Source organism: Argentina anserina, chromosome 5 (genome assembly GCF_933775445.1).
Source record: "Argentina anserina chromosome 5, drPotAnse1.1, whole genome shotgun sequence".
NCBI classification, from domain to species: domain Eukaryota; kingdom Viridiplantae; phylum Streptophyta; class Magnoliopsida; order Rosales; family Rosaceae; genus Argentina; species Argentina anserina.
The window spans coordinates 28,508,978-28,523,057 of NC_065876.1; the positions used below are offsets into that span (position 1 = coordinate 28,508,978).

The 14,080-nt window shown below is 40.1% G+C and overlaps 4 protein-coding genes and 1 pseudogene across 4 annotated transcripts; 3 read left to right on the top strand and 2 right to left on the bottom strand.

Annotated features, from left to right (window-relative positions):
- Positions 1–74: 74 nt before the first annotated feature.
- Positions 75–1,166, top strand: LOC126794479 (bZIP transcription factor 53). The gene has a single exon (XM_050521211.1). The coding sequence runs from the start codon at positions 504–506 to the stop codon at positions 957–959; it is 456 nt and encodes a 151-aa protein (XP_050377168.1). The 5' UTR covers positions 75–503; the 3' UTR covers positions 960–1,166.
- Positions 1,167–1,860: 694 nt separating this feature from the next.
- Positions 1,861–2,536, bottom strand: LOC126794750 (calvin cycle protein CP12-2, chloroplastic). The gene has a single exon (XM_050521523.1). It carries the CDS (start codon positions 2,464–2,466, stop codon positions 2,080–2,082), a length of 387 nt encoding a protein of 128 aa, XP_050377480.1. The 5' UTR covers positions 2,467–2,536; the 3' UTR covers positions 1,861–2,079.
- A 1,770-nt stretch (positions 2,537–4,306) lies between these two features.
- LOC126795900 (THO complex subunit 4D-like) lies at positions 4,307–4,873 on the top strand (annotated as a pseudogene).
- A 395-nt stretch (positions 4,874–5,268) lies between these two features.
- Positions 5,269–7,986, top strand: LOC126795123 (protein MOS2-like). The gene is made up of 2 exons (XM_050521944.1): positions 5,269–5,776; positions 7,150–7,986. Exon 1 carries the CDS (start codon positions 5,273–5,275, stop codon positions 5,774–5,776), a length of 504 nt encoding a protein of 167 aa, XP_050377901.1. The 5' UTR covers positions 5,269–5,272; the 3' UTR covers positions 7,150–7,986.
- A 3,111-nt stretch (positions 7,987–11,097) lies between these two features.
- Positions 11,098–14,080, bottom strand: LOC126794390 (protein HOMOLOG OF MAMMALIAN LYST-INTERACTING PROTEIN 5). The gene is made up of 6 exons (XM_050521100.1): positions 13,890–14,080; positions 13,716–13,816; positions 13,103–13,212; positions 12,841–12,916; positions 12,523–12,663; positions 11,098–12,165 (listed from the first exon to the last, which is right to left on the bottom strand). Exons 1-6 carry the CDS (start codon positions 13,981–13,983, stop codon positions 11,299–11,301), a joined length of 1,389 nt encoding a protein of 462 aa, XP_050377057.1. The 5' UTR covers positions 13,984–14,080; the 3' UTR covers positions 11,098–11,298.

A 14,080-nucleotide genomic window follows, 5' to 3' on the forward strand; every position in this document is an offset into this window, starting at 1 on the left:
CTCTTCCCTCTCCGTTTTCCCCTATAAAGCCAACCCTCCACCCCCTTTGTTAACCTTCCCTTCTTTCACTTTAGCCTATAAAGCCTCCCTCTGTTTCTCCGCCTCAGCTTTCTGATAATCTTGTTCTAGTTCTCTCTCTCTCTCTCTCTCTCTCTCTCTCTCTCTCTCTTGTGCCTTCTCTTGTTTCTCTTGTGCCTTCTCTTGTTTGAGAGTCATTTCGATTTGTTTTTCTGATTTGGGATCTGTGATTTCTAGGGTTTCTTCGTAACGTAAAGGTAAACCCAATGAGTTCAGAGTCGTTTCTATGACACTCATGCGTCGAATCCGCTTGGTCCACTCTTTCTCCGTCGCCTTCCTCTACTGGTTCTACGTTTTCTCATGAACTAAACCCAACCCCAGATCTTCGTTTTTCCCTCATTTCGATTTCTCAATTTTACCAAAATCCCCAATTTGAAACCCTAATTTTTTTTCTTTATTTTATTGAATTGATTCTTGTCCCCGAAATGGCCTCGGTTCAGCGCCAATCGAGCTCCGGCTCCGACGGGTGCGCGGTGGACGACAAGAAGAGGAAGAAGATGGAGTCCAACCGCGAATCGGCGCGACGATCGCGGATGAAGAAGCAGAAGCACGTGGAGGAGCTGACGGTGGAGATCACGCGGCTCCAGATCTCGAACAATCAGCTCCGGCAGAGCGTCGACGCCAAGGACAAGGCCTACGGCGAGGTGGAGGCCTGGAACAATGTCATGAGGGCCCAGGTGAAGGAGCTGACGGATCGCCTTCGCTACTTGGAGTCGATTGAGCAGACATTTGTCGAGTTCGGTGGCGGAGGATTCGATGAGAACATGAACGACGACAACCTGGCTGAGATGCATGACACAATGCTCAATCCGTGGCAGCTACCATACTCCACTCAGCCCATCACTGCCTCATCTGCTGATATGTTTCTCGATTGGCCATAATATCAATTGCATTAGTCCTCTGCTTTGTTACTCTTTTATCGGATGGAAATTTGTTTCCGGGTCTGGTTTAGTCTGTGTTTTGGGTAATCAGTATCATCATTCTGTAATCTGTAGTGTTAGCTTGTTTCGTGTAATCATTCTGTGTACTCCAAATGCGTGTTTAATTACCTTCTGATCAATGTGGCATATACATTTTGGCTTCCTATTCCTGGTTTCCGATTAGGGTGTTGTATTGTTTTGACTTTGAAGTTAGGTCTGAATGGTAGAAGGAACCAATTAATGTGGCTATCCAATTTGATTTCGTAGGAGATCAGGATCACAACAGTATTCAGTTTACTAGAATATTGTGTTATTGTGACCTAATGAATTGAGATCCAATTTGGCACAAAAAAATGCATGCCTTCCATTTCCAAATTCCAAATACAACATGGCCCAGACCCGTTAACATGGTGTTTGGTTCTGTATACTTGTGTAAGTTGTAAGCATACGCTGTTTGCCTGAAATTGCACGAAACTTCGATACCCTTGACGCGTGGTGACCTTCACGACAGCGTTGTTTGCCTGAATTTCCACGAAACTTCGATACCCTTGACGCGTAGTGACCTTCACGACAGCTTGTGAAAAATTTGTCAAACATTTACTTGCAACTGACCAAATCAAAGCACTTGTAGACTGACCATGTTAACATGTTCTTGGTATTGCACCAGAATTGCCCAAGAATACAACGCTATTTTGAATCAAAACTACAGTATTTGACTGAAAGGAGCTCCTATTTTTGTTAACAGCTGTTGTGAATGATCTTTATTCGTCATACAGATTTTTATAGGCTCTAGTCACATAACTCCCGGATTTCTTAAAATCGAGAATCTTAGCAATTAAATAAGAATTAAGAATCACGATAATAAGAAAAGCTTCTATCTATAATAATCAGAAGCAAACAAATTAATAATCACCATTATATGTACTGTATCATTCATCGTCTTCATTATATTTAATAAAACAGCGAAAGTCTGATAACAGCTTCAATTTAGTGTTTAACATAAAACGAAACAAAGTAGAATACTATGAAATCTAAAACATGACCGGAACCGGCTCACAGACAACCTTATCAACACCCATCATCAGTTATCGTAAGTACGGCACTCGTCGGTTTCAGGGTTGTCGGCGCAGTAAGTCTCCAAGGGGTCCTTGTTCTTCTCGTTGTCGCGCTTGTGGCTCGCCGCCGCGCTCAGCTCCTCAACCTCATCCCATGCCGCCACGCACTCCCCGCTGGCAGGGTCCTCCGAGCAAGCCTGCTCTGCCTCCTTGATGCTCTCCTGCACCTTCTCCGATAGTTTATCCGGAGCAGCTGCCACGGGTCGGATCATCCTCATCCGACCCGAACCCACCTGCCCAACTGAGTATCCGAAGCTCACCACAGCTGGCTTAATAGCCTTGGGTGTCTCCGCCGCCCTGGTAAACACTCTCGGGGTCGAGAGGCTGCTCACTCCTGCCACACTTGTTGCCATTTTCTCTCTTTCTTTCTAAAACAAGTTTCGCTCTGCTTTGGAGAAAAATGGAGGGATAGGAATGTCGTAGTGATAAGCAGGAGGAAGAGGGTTTAATTGGAGCTGCCATGGTTCTACGATCGCACACTTCTTATCGAATTTCCGCCAATCAATCTCTTCCACGTCGGAAAATGCTATAGATTTTTGCGCCAAAAAAATCACAGTTATCTTTTGAAGCCGTGAACAATTTTTTTTTTGGTCCAATAGACGTGAACAAATTAAAGTTTGTTAGGAATAATTCGTCGTGCTAGCCAAGGGGGGTGATGCAACGTTTTCCAGCTTGATATTTTTCAGTGGTATCAAAGTATTCAGATGGCGTGTGCCAATTGGAATATTGGATAATCATGATTGCCCATTGGAGAGCCTTGTAAGTTGTAAACCAGTTAAAACCCTTGAAGCTGAAAGTCGTAGATAGAAGGCCACCTTTATCCAATTATATTAGTATGAAAAAAGGGGCAAGTGAAATTAAAATAAGAAGGGGTCATTGTGAAATTAAAATAAGAAGGGGTCATTGTGCTTGGAAGTAGTCTAACAAGAGGGTTGTGATTATAACTTAATTGGCTGATATATCAGTCTTAATTTTTCAATATCATATACCAACTAATATATATTTGGTATGAAAAATCTACAATTTATACCAACCAATAACGTTGGTATACCAATTAAGTGGTACAGTTGGTACTCGGTTGGTACGGTTGGTAATGGGTTTGTACCAACATATTTAAAGCCCAAAAATTTAAATGCTCAATCCAAATAAATAATAACAAATAAGTGAAATAACAATAGAATTCTAAAGTCTTATATAACTTCAACCAAATTACCAAATACAAAGTCATAAATAGAAAGCCAAAGTCCAAATAGTCAAACTGTTAAAGTACTTATAAATTCTCAAAACAATTAAAAAAATAAATGATAGGTTTAAATGCGATATATGTTGACATGTTGTAAGCAATTATGGTGCTACTGATAAGTCTAAGCATTTGTAATTGGGAATTCGATTGAATCGATTCATTAATAATTAAATATAAAAAAATAAAGACGAGAAAAAGAGTGTACTTGAGAAAAAAACTCAAAGAGATTAGATTAAGGTTAGTATATTTATACGGTTTGGATTTATTTTTCAATAAATCTACGGTTGAAATTTAAAGATATATATATATATATATTTAATTAAATAATTTAATATAATATAAGTTGGTAGGTACGATATACCATGATATATGGAAAATCTATACTACCTACCTACCATATTTTAAATGTTGATATTTGATACGACATACTGTACCATATACCGTATACCGAGTATTTAGTATACCAACGTATTTAATACGGTTGGTACACGAATTGATTCGGATGGTTTGATATACCATTGCCACCCCTAGTTGTGATTGAGCCAATTCTAATGAAAAAATAATCAACAGTCTTGGGTCAATCGTGTTGTTGTCTTTACCCAGTTATTAGAATACAAGGGGAGTCATTTGTGGAAATCAATCCTCTTTTAACGTAGTAGTAATTAGTAAGCTTGAGTCGAAGCAGGTCTTTTATAGTTAATGCATGAATATATATATACATGTGTGCGTGTGTGTTTAAATCTGTCAAAGGATTGCTGCTGCTCTATTCTCGACCAAAGTTACTTGGTAGGTAGCCAGTGGTATCCAGAAACCCTAGAACCCCCTCTCCCATCTCTCGTCCCCATTATAAGCCAGTCCAGTTCTTCCCAATCAAAACTCTTCTGATCTAATTATTTCCATAATACTGATTTAGTGCTTCAGATTCGCATCTAAGTTGTAATATGATTTTGATGTCAACTACTTTCGATATGTCCCTTGATGATATGATTAAGAGCCAAAGGGGCAATATATATCGTGATAGAAACAGAGAACGGAGCAAGGCTTCTCGCGGTGGTCATGGTAGTTATCCGAGGAAAGTTTTGGAGAGGCCCTTCCTCGGCCACAACAAATGCTCGACTATCTGCCCACCCCATAGCCAAGTCCGTCCAGAGAACCAAGCAATTTATGTGGCAGCCACATTTGTTTAAGTCTCAGAGCTGCAGAGTTGTCAAGGATTGATATCGGCAAAAAACTGTGTTCAATTTGCACTACGGTGTGACAAATGAGGATATATGGGAACTCTTCTCTAAGATCGGAGAGCTTATTGCTTCGTTCATTTTGATAAAATCGGACAACCAAGTGGCTCAGATGAAGTGGTTTATACCAGAAGAAGTGAAGCACTTACAGGATTGTTGAAACGCTATAATAGTGTCCTTTTATATGGAAGGCCTATGAAGATCGAGACTGTTCGCGCCAGTGAGGGAATGTCAATTTCTGCTGGTGAGAATGTGGCAGGATGTAAAAGGTTAAATACCTAATGTATATAGGCAATGTGTGTACTTATGTGTATTGCCTAAGAATGTTCATACATACACCGTAATCTTCACAAGTTTCAGAATACGAATGTATTTTGAGTAGAAAAATCAAGTGACTTTATCGAAAATGATTAAACCTATCTCCCCATTTGGAATCGAATTAAAAGGGTGTAGTTAGAAATCCACCACGGGATCGAAAAACTATCGAAGATATTCTGATTTCCTAATAAACGGAGGAAGTCTCTCATCTCCTAATTAATTCATAACTTATCATTCCCATTCAAATTAGTAAACCATGTCATATTTTTTTTATAAATTGATATTGGGCCATATATGAAAGCCCAAAGAAATCACCAAGATAGTTTAAACTCTGAGTTGTTCCTCCTCCGACGAATAGAAACCATGAAACTCTCTCTCTCTCTGCCTTCGAGGCCAAACCCTATCAAGCCCTCCAACACCTTCGACGCCGCCACCGCCCACCAAAACGGCGACGTCTCCGAGCATTCGCCGAAGAATTCGACGCCTCCACGCCCCCGTCATTCCGAAACTGATAATTCCGGCGGCGGCGTGGAGGAGAGGCTGCTTCAGAAATTAAAGAGCGATTTGGAGCAGTTGGCCGATCACAAGGGGATGGAGGAGTATGAGGGGATGCCGGTGGAGGGATACGGCGCGGCGCTGCTCTCCGGCTACGGGTGGCACCCGGGGAGAGGAATCGGGAGGAATGCTAAGGAGGATGTCAAGGTTGTGGAGTATACTAAGAGTACTCACCGGCACGGCTTGGGGTTTCATAAGAATTCCAAAGAGATAGAGAAGAAGAAGAAGATACATGTCTTGCTTGAGCGGATCTTGCTTAATCAGATTGCGGAGTTTACTGGAGATCCTAGCTACTTGGATATTGATTCATAGGTAATTTCAGTGGTTGTGAGGATTTATATCTTGATAGTATAATCATGTGTGTGAAGATATTGTTATGTTAATTCTTTTAACCTGTGTTCTCATAGATAAACAGAAACTTTATCTTTGTTGTTGGAGGTAGTTAATGGTTTTCCACCTTATTTTACGTTGAGTGTTGGATGATATATGTTGGAAGAAAGAGAAGATGGTTATCAGAACATTATTTGTGAATAGGTTAATTTATTTTTGTTGAGAATAATACGAGGATGATTGTTTGTTGTACTTTGATCTTCAACTAGAAATAGTTGAAGTTTGTACCTTCATCGAGATCGTTTTAAAACAAGTGGATAGTTGACATTTACCTCACCAATCTATAGTGATTAGCAAGGTAAGATTCCTCTACTGTAGGATAGATAACTGGTTTGAGCAAGGACTAAGTACAGCTTAGGCCGTCAGAATTGCAGCCCAAATCTTCTCTTTTCTCAACTTCTCACCTGGAACCTCAACCCCAAAGCTACTCTTTCATCGCATATTGCATAATGAAAGTAAGCTTTTAAGAATACGCTTTCACAATGAAACTTAAGACAGCAGCTTCTTTCATTGGTCACTCTCATGTCTTTTCCAGCATGTACCTTAAGCCAGTCCTTTCATATCAACTGTTTGAAGGTTATGATATATGAATTGGAGTTAATTCCAGCATGCCTCTCTCTCTCTCTCTCTCTCTCTCTCTCTCTCTCTCTCTCCATTAATCATATCTAGACTTCAACTTTAATAGATTCTGACTGTTCCTTAAATTAAATTTTGATATTTTAGAGTAATTACCTATAAATAGGGGTCTCCTCCTCCACTCTCCCCCATTCAACATTAGAATGAGAATAGACTAGTCTTTGAAGTGGACGTAGCTTCTACATGGAGAGAGGTGAACCACCATACATCTTGTATGATCATGTGTTTGTTGAATCAGTAGCCGTCACTCTGCATAGGTATTATGTCTAAGCTTTTTATTTTAGGGGTTTCTCTTTCTGGGAAATTGTGGTTAAGCCTTAATCCAATACGTGAGGGTCATGATGAATAATTTTCACCCTGTTAGATTTTATGGGAGGTAGTATATAAAGTTGCTTTACTTAAAAGGAAAAATTAAGATAGTCTATAACTGCACCTAGGTAAATGCAAAGGAGATTGTCCTTGTTACTGTGATAGAGGGGAGTTGTATCTCCACCATGTGTTCAGAGATGGCCTTTCTGGTCTGAACTATCAACTATGTGTCCAAACTTATTCAGAATAATTTATTTTGTGTTGGTTTATGTTTTTATCAAATAACAGGTGCATCTACTCGTAGTTTCCTCTTTCTGACTGTGAAGGCATTTCAATATATTAATTTGCAGGGTGTATCACTTTAGACATGGAGATACCCGCACATTCAGGTTACATGTATAAAATGTAAGCTGGGATAAGGGGAAACTTCTATAGCTGTCAGAGTGTGGGAAAATTAAAGAGAAAGACGATGTATTATCGTTGCACATGAGAAGCGTACCGTCTTTATCTAACATTACCATCTCTCCCCAAGAAGCTACTCAATGTCATTGAAGCTAATTTTGGCAATGAACCTCTTGTTTCAGGAGCGAAAAATAGATGTTTCTATTCAGGTACTTCGTGAGTTACCAATGAATTGACGTTCTTATATTTGGCAAATTGTGTACTCTCTCACTTCTTGGAAAAACTTATTGGACCTATATTTTTCAATAATGTCACTGTGGTCTCCCCTAGGATTCAACTTCCAGTGCAATGAATATATATTTTTTCAATTAAATTGTGGTATGCAACTGTGTCGGTGCCATATGTGAAGTCTCTCTTTGAGATCTAGAATTTAGAATTTTGAGGTGTGAGTCTGTCAATTGTTGAATGTAGTTGCTACTCCATCTTCGCGAACATAATGGCTCAGTTCTGTTGGCTAGAGTACTCAATATTGATAATATTTGTGCATTCTACATGAGCAGCTGCATTTTGTGGTAGAATTCATTATATTTTTGTACACATAGGGCTTTTTACGAATTCTGCAAGGTAAGTTGGACTGGCGATGGATTTGTTTATGAACTTTATTTCCTGGCATTTTAAGAAGTTTAACACTGTTTAGGGGTGTTGCAATCATCTACTAGATGTGTTTTTCTTCTTTTTGAGAATCATTACTTAAAAGATCTTTTTGTTGTTTTTACCATTTTTAATTGAGTTAATTTCGTTATCAGTACCCAAACTATTGTGGCAAGGTCAATGTAGTACCCAAACTCTGAGTTGTACCAATGTAGTACCCAAACTTGTAATTCGCTATCAACGAAGGGTCTGAGCCCAATTTCCGTTACGGCTTCGTTATCTCGGTCACGTGCCCCGCACGTGATCACAAAAAAAATTTCAACATCGGTATCCAAACTCTTGTGGCAAGATCAATGTAGTACCCTAACTTTGAGTTGTACCAATGTAGTACCCAAACTCGTTTTTCTCTATCAACGAGGGGTCTAAAGCCAATTTCTATCACAATTTCATCTTCTGGGTCACGTGACATAACTTCTTATCTTTTCTCATTTTCTTGTCATTCTCCTTCACTCACTCTTTCCACACATTATTTCTGAGCTCAGATTTCGAGGCAAAATAACACTACGGGTTGTGTTTCTTCCAAACTCTTCAATCACGATGACGACTTCTCCCAGCTCCGCCTTGAGCCACAACATCGTCTCCCTCACATCCTCCACCTACCACCTTCTCTCCCTCCACCTATGACATTCGAGGCATATAAAATGGTGCGGTCGGCGGTCGAGAATCTCAGAGTGAAGATTTGTGATTGTGACGTGTCGATAGATCGGGGGTTCTAAATTGAGGTGAAGGAGCTCGAAGATGGTGTTGGTAGTGAAGGAGGAGGTGGTGGGAATGAAATGAGGTGGAGCTCCTCGATGCCACACTATGGTGGTGAGGTGTCCGGAGCATAATGAGAATGGGTTGCTGTTTTGCCCAATTTGTAAGTTGTTTCTTAATTCTAGATATTTATTGTAAGAGTTTCTTATTTAGGGCCATAGAACCCACATAGAGTTATTTAGGTAAATATCTTTTTTATTTTGATCCATAAGACGAAACCGTGACGTAAATTGGCCTTAGACCTCTCATTGATAGCGAAAAACGAGTTTGGGTACTACATTGACCTTAGCACAAGAGTTTGGGTATCGTTGTTGAATTTTTTTTTTGTGATCACGTGCAAGACACGTGACCGAGATAACGGAGCCGTAACGGAAATTGGGCTCAGACCCTTCGTTGATAGCGAATTACAAGTTTGGGTACTACATTGGTACAACTTAGAGTTTGGGTACTACATTGACCTTGTCACAATAGTTTGGGTACTGATGGTGAACTTTTTTCTTTTTAATTTCAGGTTTAGTTGAAACGCTTTGGGAAAGTTGGATCTAACCAACGAGGTCAATAGGTGTCAATCTGCAATGATGGCATTGCCCGTAGTGCTGCAGGTCTTAACAACTCTGTTTCCTGATGCACAATCAAAGCCTCAAAGGTCTATGTTGGATTTAATTCTGTTAAGTGTGATCAATTGAAGCATTTTGAACTTTACTTTGAGGGTTGAAGATTTCTGGAGTTTATCACTTTACTGGCATCGCGTATGTCTGATGAGGTCTTGGAAGGGGTAGAATTGAGGAGACATAAAAGTTATTTCTTCCCAAGCTAGCTGGGTCTCTAAAGTTCTTGACAATACAAGTTTGCGATATTTGAATGTGGCACAGTGACATTGCAAGACATCACTTTTACATTTAAGCCGATCATTCTACTTAATTGTACTACTATCAGGGGTTGGCTAAGAATTTACTATTGAATGACCAGTTTCAGGTGGCATAGATTGGTTCTTTCCATAGCACAATCTGTAAATAGGTTCTACTAACTCGGTTTGCAGTTAGTGTAGAATGCGCTGTATGCAGTGGTGAATGCAAAAGGGGAGCTTTGACTTTGTGTGCGTTTTTTACAATTTGGACTCGGTCCATTTTTTGTAGACCTAAAATACGTGGAGGGAGGTGAAAAACATGGTTGGGTTTAGGTGCAACATTCTCATTGCCCTTTTGATTGGTTAATGATTTGTTAGGTGTTCATGAATGCAGAATGCTATTTGAGAATTCATATCCTGAAAAATGCAAGTTTGCAACTGTTTGATCAATATGTTGCATTATAGAGGTTTGTTCAGCTAAGTTGAAGTCATAGGTTGCCGTTAACTCCGTTGCATTGACAGCTTCGATATGGTAGGCTATCACTTGGAATTGGAGTTCACCAGACTGTTGAAGTTGTAGAAGCACGTCCACCAGATCTGAGCTTCACCAGCTCTTTTTTGGCTATGTAGGTACTTATGATATCAACAAGAATCCTGTCCATCTTTGAATGTAGTTTTCCAAGGGCAGACCTGGTCCCTGTGACATAATGGGTGGAATCGGAGTGAAGGGAACGTATCTGCCACACGATAGCCTTAGTAAGCCTAATCGTTTCATGGACCAATATTATAAACTCTTGCTGGTGTTTGCATTTGTTTCCAGAGGTGCACGAGCAGTAATGCTGTTTACCAGGGACAAAATCATCTCATTAAGTTTGATTGGCTTCGATGAGTGGGTATCAATTCACCCGTTCCACGTCTCTTCTTCTCTCACTGATTCACACGACTGCACGCGTTTTAATCCCAAGAGCTCCAACACAAAAATCTCTCGCATCTCTATCCAATAATCGTCGCAAGGACTAGATATGAGACCTGAATAAGTATAAGACGTGATTTCGATACCAAGACCAGGTCGGTCTAAGAAGCTTTCAGTACTTGCTTGGTTTGAGGTGCATTGTAGAACAAGTCTGTTAAGGAATGATGTGGTAAAGAGCCAACAACTAAAGCTAACTGATGCAAGTTTCCGATTAGAGGTAGCTTCCATGGCCCTGGGGGCAACCTAAGATGTTCTCATCTGATCATTTGAACATGCAAAAGATGATCTCTTCCACAATTAATTTAAATAGCAAAATTGGAGAAAAAAACAAGCGTGGAGGCGTGTTTGCCCTGCTTTTTCCGCAGGACAACACTCTTTACAAACAAAGGGAAGAGACTCGGCTATTGAAATTGACCCTTAAAACAGCCAAATAATATTGCAATTACTCAAAAGCCAAGATGAAAAATTGATAACTGAACCTCAATGACGCATGCGGCGAATACAACGTAAATCACTCAATACTAAAACCCATATGTTTGAGGAGAACTGAAAGCTAAAACTGTGTCCCAAGTGACTCAGATGGGTAAATGTCCAGATTGAATATACACATCAATGAAAACCAAGCTCCATTAATATCCCCACACAAGTTTAGATTCCTTCCAAAGAAATAATTCAAGGTGCAAGGAGTACAATGGCATCGTGATTAACAGTAACATTTTTGCGAATGTATATCCACTATATAGTGAGATTTACATACTACTCAAACATATATGGAAACATCTGGAACTCCGAGCACCATGAAATGAAAATTTACTTACCAAACCCAGCTGATGGGTTTGTCAACAATTCAAGTGATTTTATCAAGTGATCCACCGCAACAGACACATCATCAAATGCCAATGCTCCAACTGCAAACCTGGCTGCCTTATGTGCCTCCGCTATTTTCTCCGGTGCTGGCATGTAGCTACTATCATACTGGTAAGTCTTTGATGGGGCAGGAGGCGCAGGTTCTGTCACAGTCCCATTTCTGTGGCTCGCCTGGTGTTGGGCTGCTGATGGGTAGTTAGCTGTTGAAGGAGCTGACGGGGGAGAGTAGGAAATATCAGTGCCCTGATAGTAAGAGGGATACTGGGACGACACTGCTGGAATGTTGCTTTCTGTAAAACTTGGATATGATTGGAAATTACTGAAATTAGGATAGGTGTAATTAGTAGTATCATGAGGAGAATAGTCATGTGGCGAAGGTTGTTGGGGTTCATGCGGGTAGGGTTGCTGGTGGTATGGCTGAGGATAATCAGAAGTGTTTGGCTGATTTGTTGGAGGAGGTAGATGGATATCATGGGAGGGAGGAGGAGGTAGCTGGAGATCGTGGGAAGGAGGAGGTGGACGGACATCTTGGGAAGGAGACGGTCGATGGATATCATGGGAAGGAGGTTGTGGAAAGACATCATGGGACGTGTAGCCAGCACTAGGGTAAGATTGAGATGGTGGTGGGATGTTAGCAGAATACTGAGGTGATGACTGAAAGCTAGCAGAACGCTCAAGATTGACTTTTTCATGATATTGAGAAGGTGCAGTATGTGTCGGAGGCTGCTGGTTGACTGCATCATAAAACTGGGATGAAGGATCCAACCCTGGTCCAGAGCTGGTAGCTGCAGCTTCGCTAGGCCCAAGATCCTGCATGGATAGACATATATGGATTATATCAGTTAAAGGAATAAAGTAACTTCTAGGACTTTCAATTTAATTCAAACATGCGTACAAATAAGTAAAAACTGAAATTCTTTGACCATATACACTACTCTTAACTTCATATGACAAGGGCTTAGTGGCGGAAACATAAATTCATATTCTGCTTATATTACGCCTAGAAGTAATAAGTTTGGCATCATATTGCAATATTTTTTATTTTTTATTTTATCATTGTGCTCTCTTGATAATGAAAAGTTGATTATTACTTCAAACAAAATAAGTCAAGTAAAAAGAAGAAGACTAATTTGTTGAAAAGGCCAAGTAGGAAGTTTAGAACCATACATATGAACCACTAGTTGTACTCGAGGGAACTGAAAGATCATCATCACCAGCAGGGGGGCCAGGTTGAGGCTTCCTTCCTTCTTTCACAGCTTTCCTTATATCTGCTGCTTTCCAAGCTGCATACTTCTGTTTCTGCTCGAGCTGTAAAATATCATAAAAGGGTGAAATACTACTCAAATCCAACTGCATATAACTCCAGATCAGTAATAACATATCCAAAAGAAAAATGGTATGGCAAATTATTCACAGTAATATTCTCAAACTTTAATTGAAAAGAATAGATGAATTTCAAGTGGCAAAGCAAGACATAAAACTCACATCAGGCTGAAGCACACCAAACTGATTAATAATTTCAAAGAAGATGCTTGCCGCATAGAATGTTTTTGCAGTATTCCTGTAACAAGATCACAAAGATAAGTCATGTGCCACATATAATTATCAACTTCCAAGAAAATGTAAAGCCCTGCCAAGAAATATGAAGTTGGAGCACAATAGTTGTTGAACCACGGAGATGATAAGGGCATGAATTCTCAGAACAATTTTCAAAGAATATGCATAACTGGAAGGAAAATAAACTAACAAATCTGCTCGACCAGCACGATCTTGCTTGTCTGCCTTCCCAAAAACATTCAAGGCAAATCCCTCAAGATAAAGATTGTCTTCAGGCCCCAACTCCAGTGACTTCTTATCCTGCAGAGACTAAGTGTTAGTAGACACTAACAGAGATACGGAAGAGAAATCTATGGAGTTAATCATCATATCATGTCGCAGAAAACTAAATCCTGAAGCTCATAAAGTTATTAGTCACAATCCTATCCCCAGTCACCAGAAGCTTACAGAGGCTCTATAAACTCAAAACAAACAGAAACTTTTCTCTGTGTTAATGGAACTTAAAACTAACCTTATCCCGATTTAGAGTTATCGTAAATCCCTCCCCGATGAACTTGCAATTAATTGGTACAACCTATTATTGGAACATATAAATAATATCGCACATTGCAAACAAAAAGAACAACCCTTTGATACAGGCAGCAGAAACACATCATAGTTTTACATAGTGAGATTAAGTAACCAGTTATTCAGATTTTAAGAACCATAAACCAGGTAATGGCTAAATTTTAGTCCTTTGAAACTAAGAAACAAACTAGAGCAAGCCAGTTGAAATTAAAGTAAAAAATGAATCAAGAAGGGACCTTTTCGAGCTGCTTCATGAGAGAAATCAGGAGGGAATTGGTGGTCTTGGTGCGCTCGTTCTGAGGAATCTTGAGGCCTCGCTCCATTGCGTATAATCGACCTGATTTCAAGTACAGTGTTGAATCAGATTAGGGTTTAAGAATGGATGTGTGTTTGGGTTGAAAGGGGCTTACAGTAATAAGCGACGAGAGGCTCGTGTTTCTGCAACTCATCGGCTCGCTGGAGGTACGGTAACAGCAGCTTCGCCGGTTCGTTATCGCCCGCCATCTTTTTCTCTGTGTTTTGATCGACGAATTGGGCAAAGCCAAAGCTTAGTAGAGAAGACAAGAGAGACTGGAATTCTCAAATTCTAAAATCACCAGGG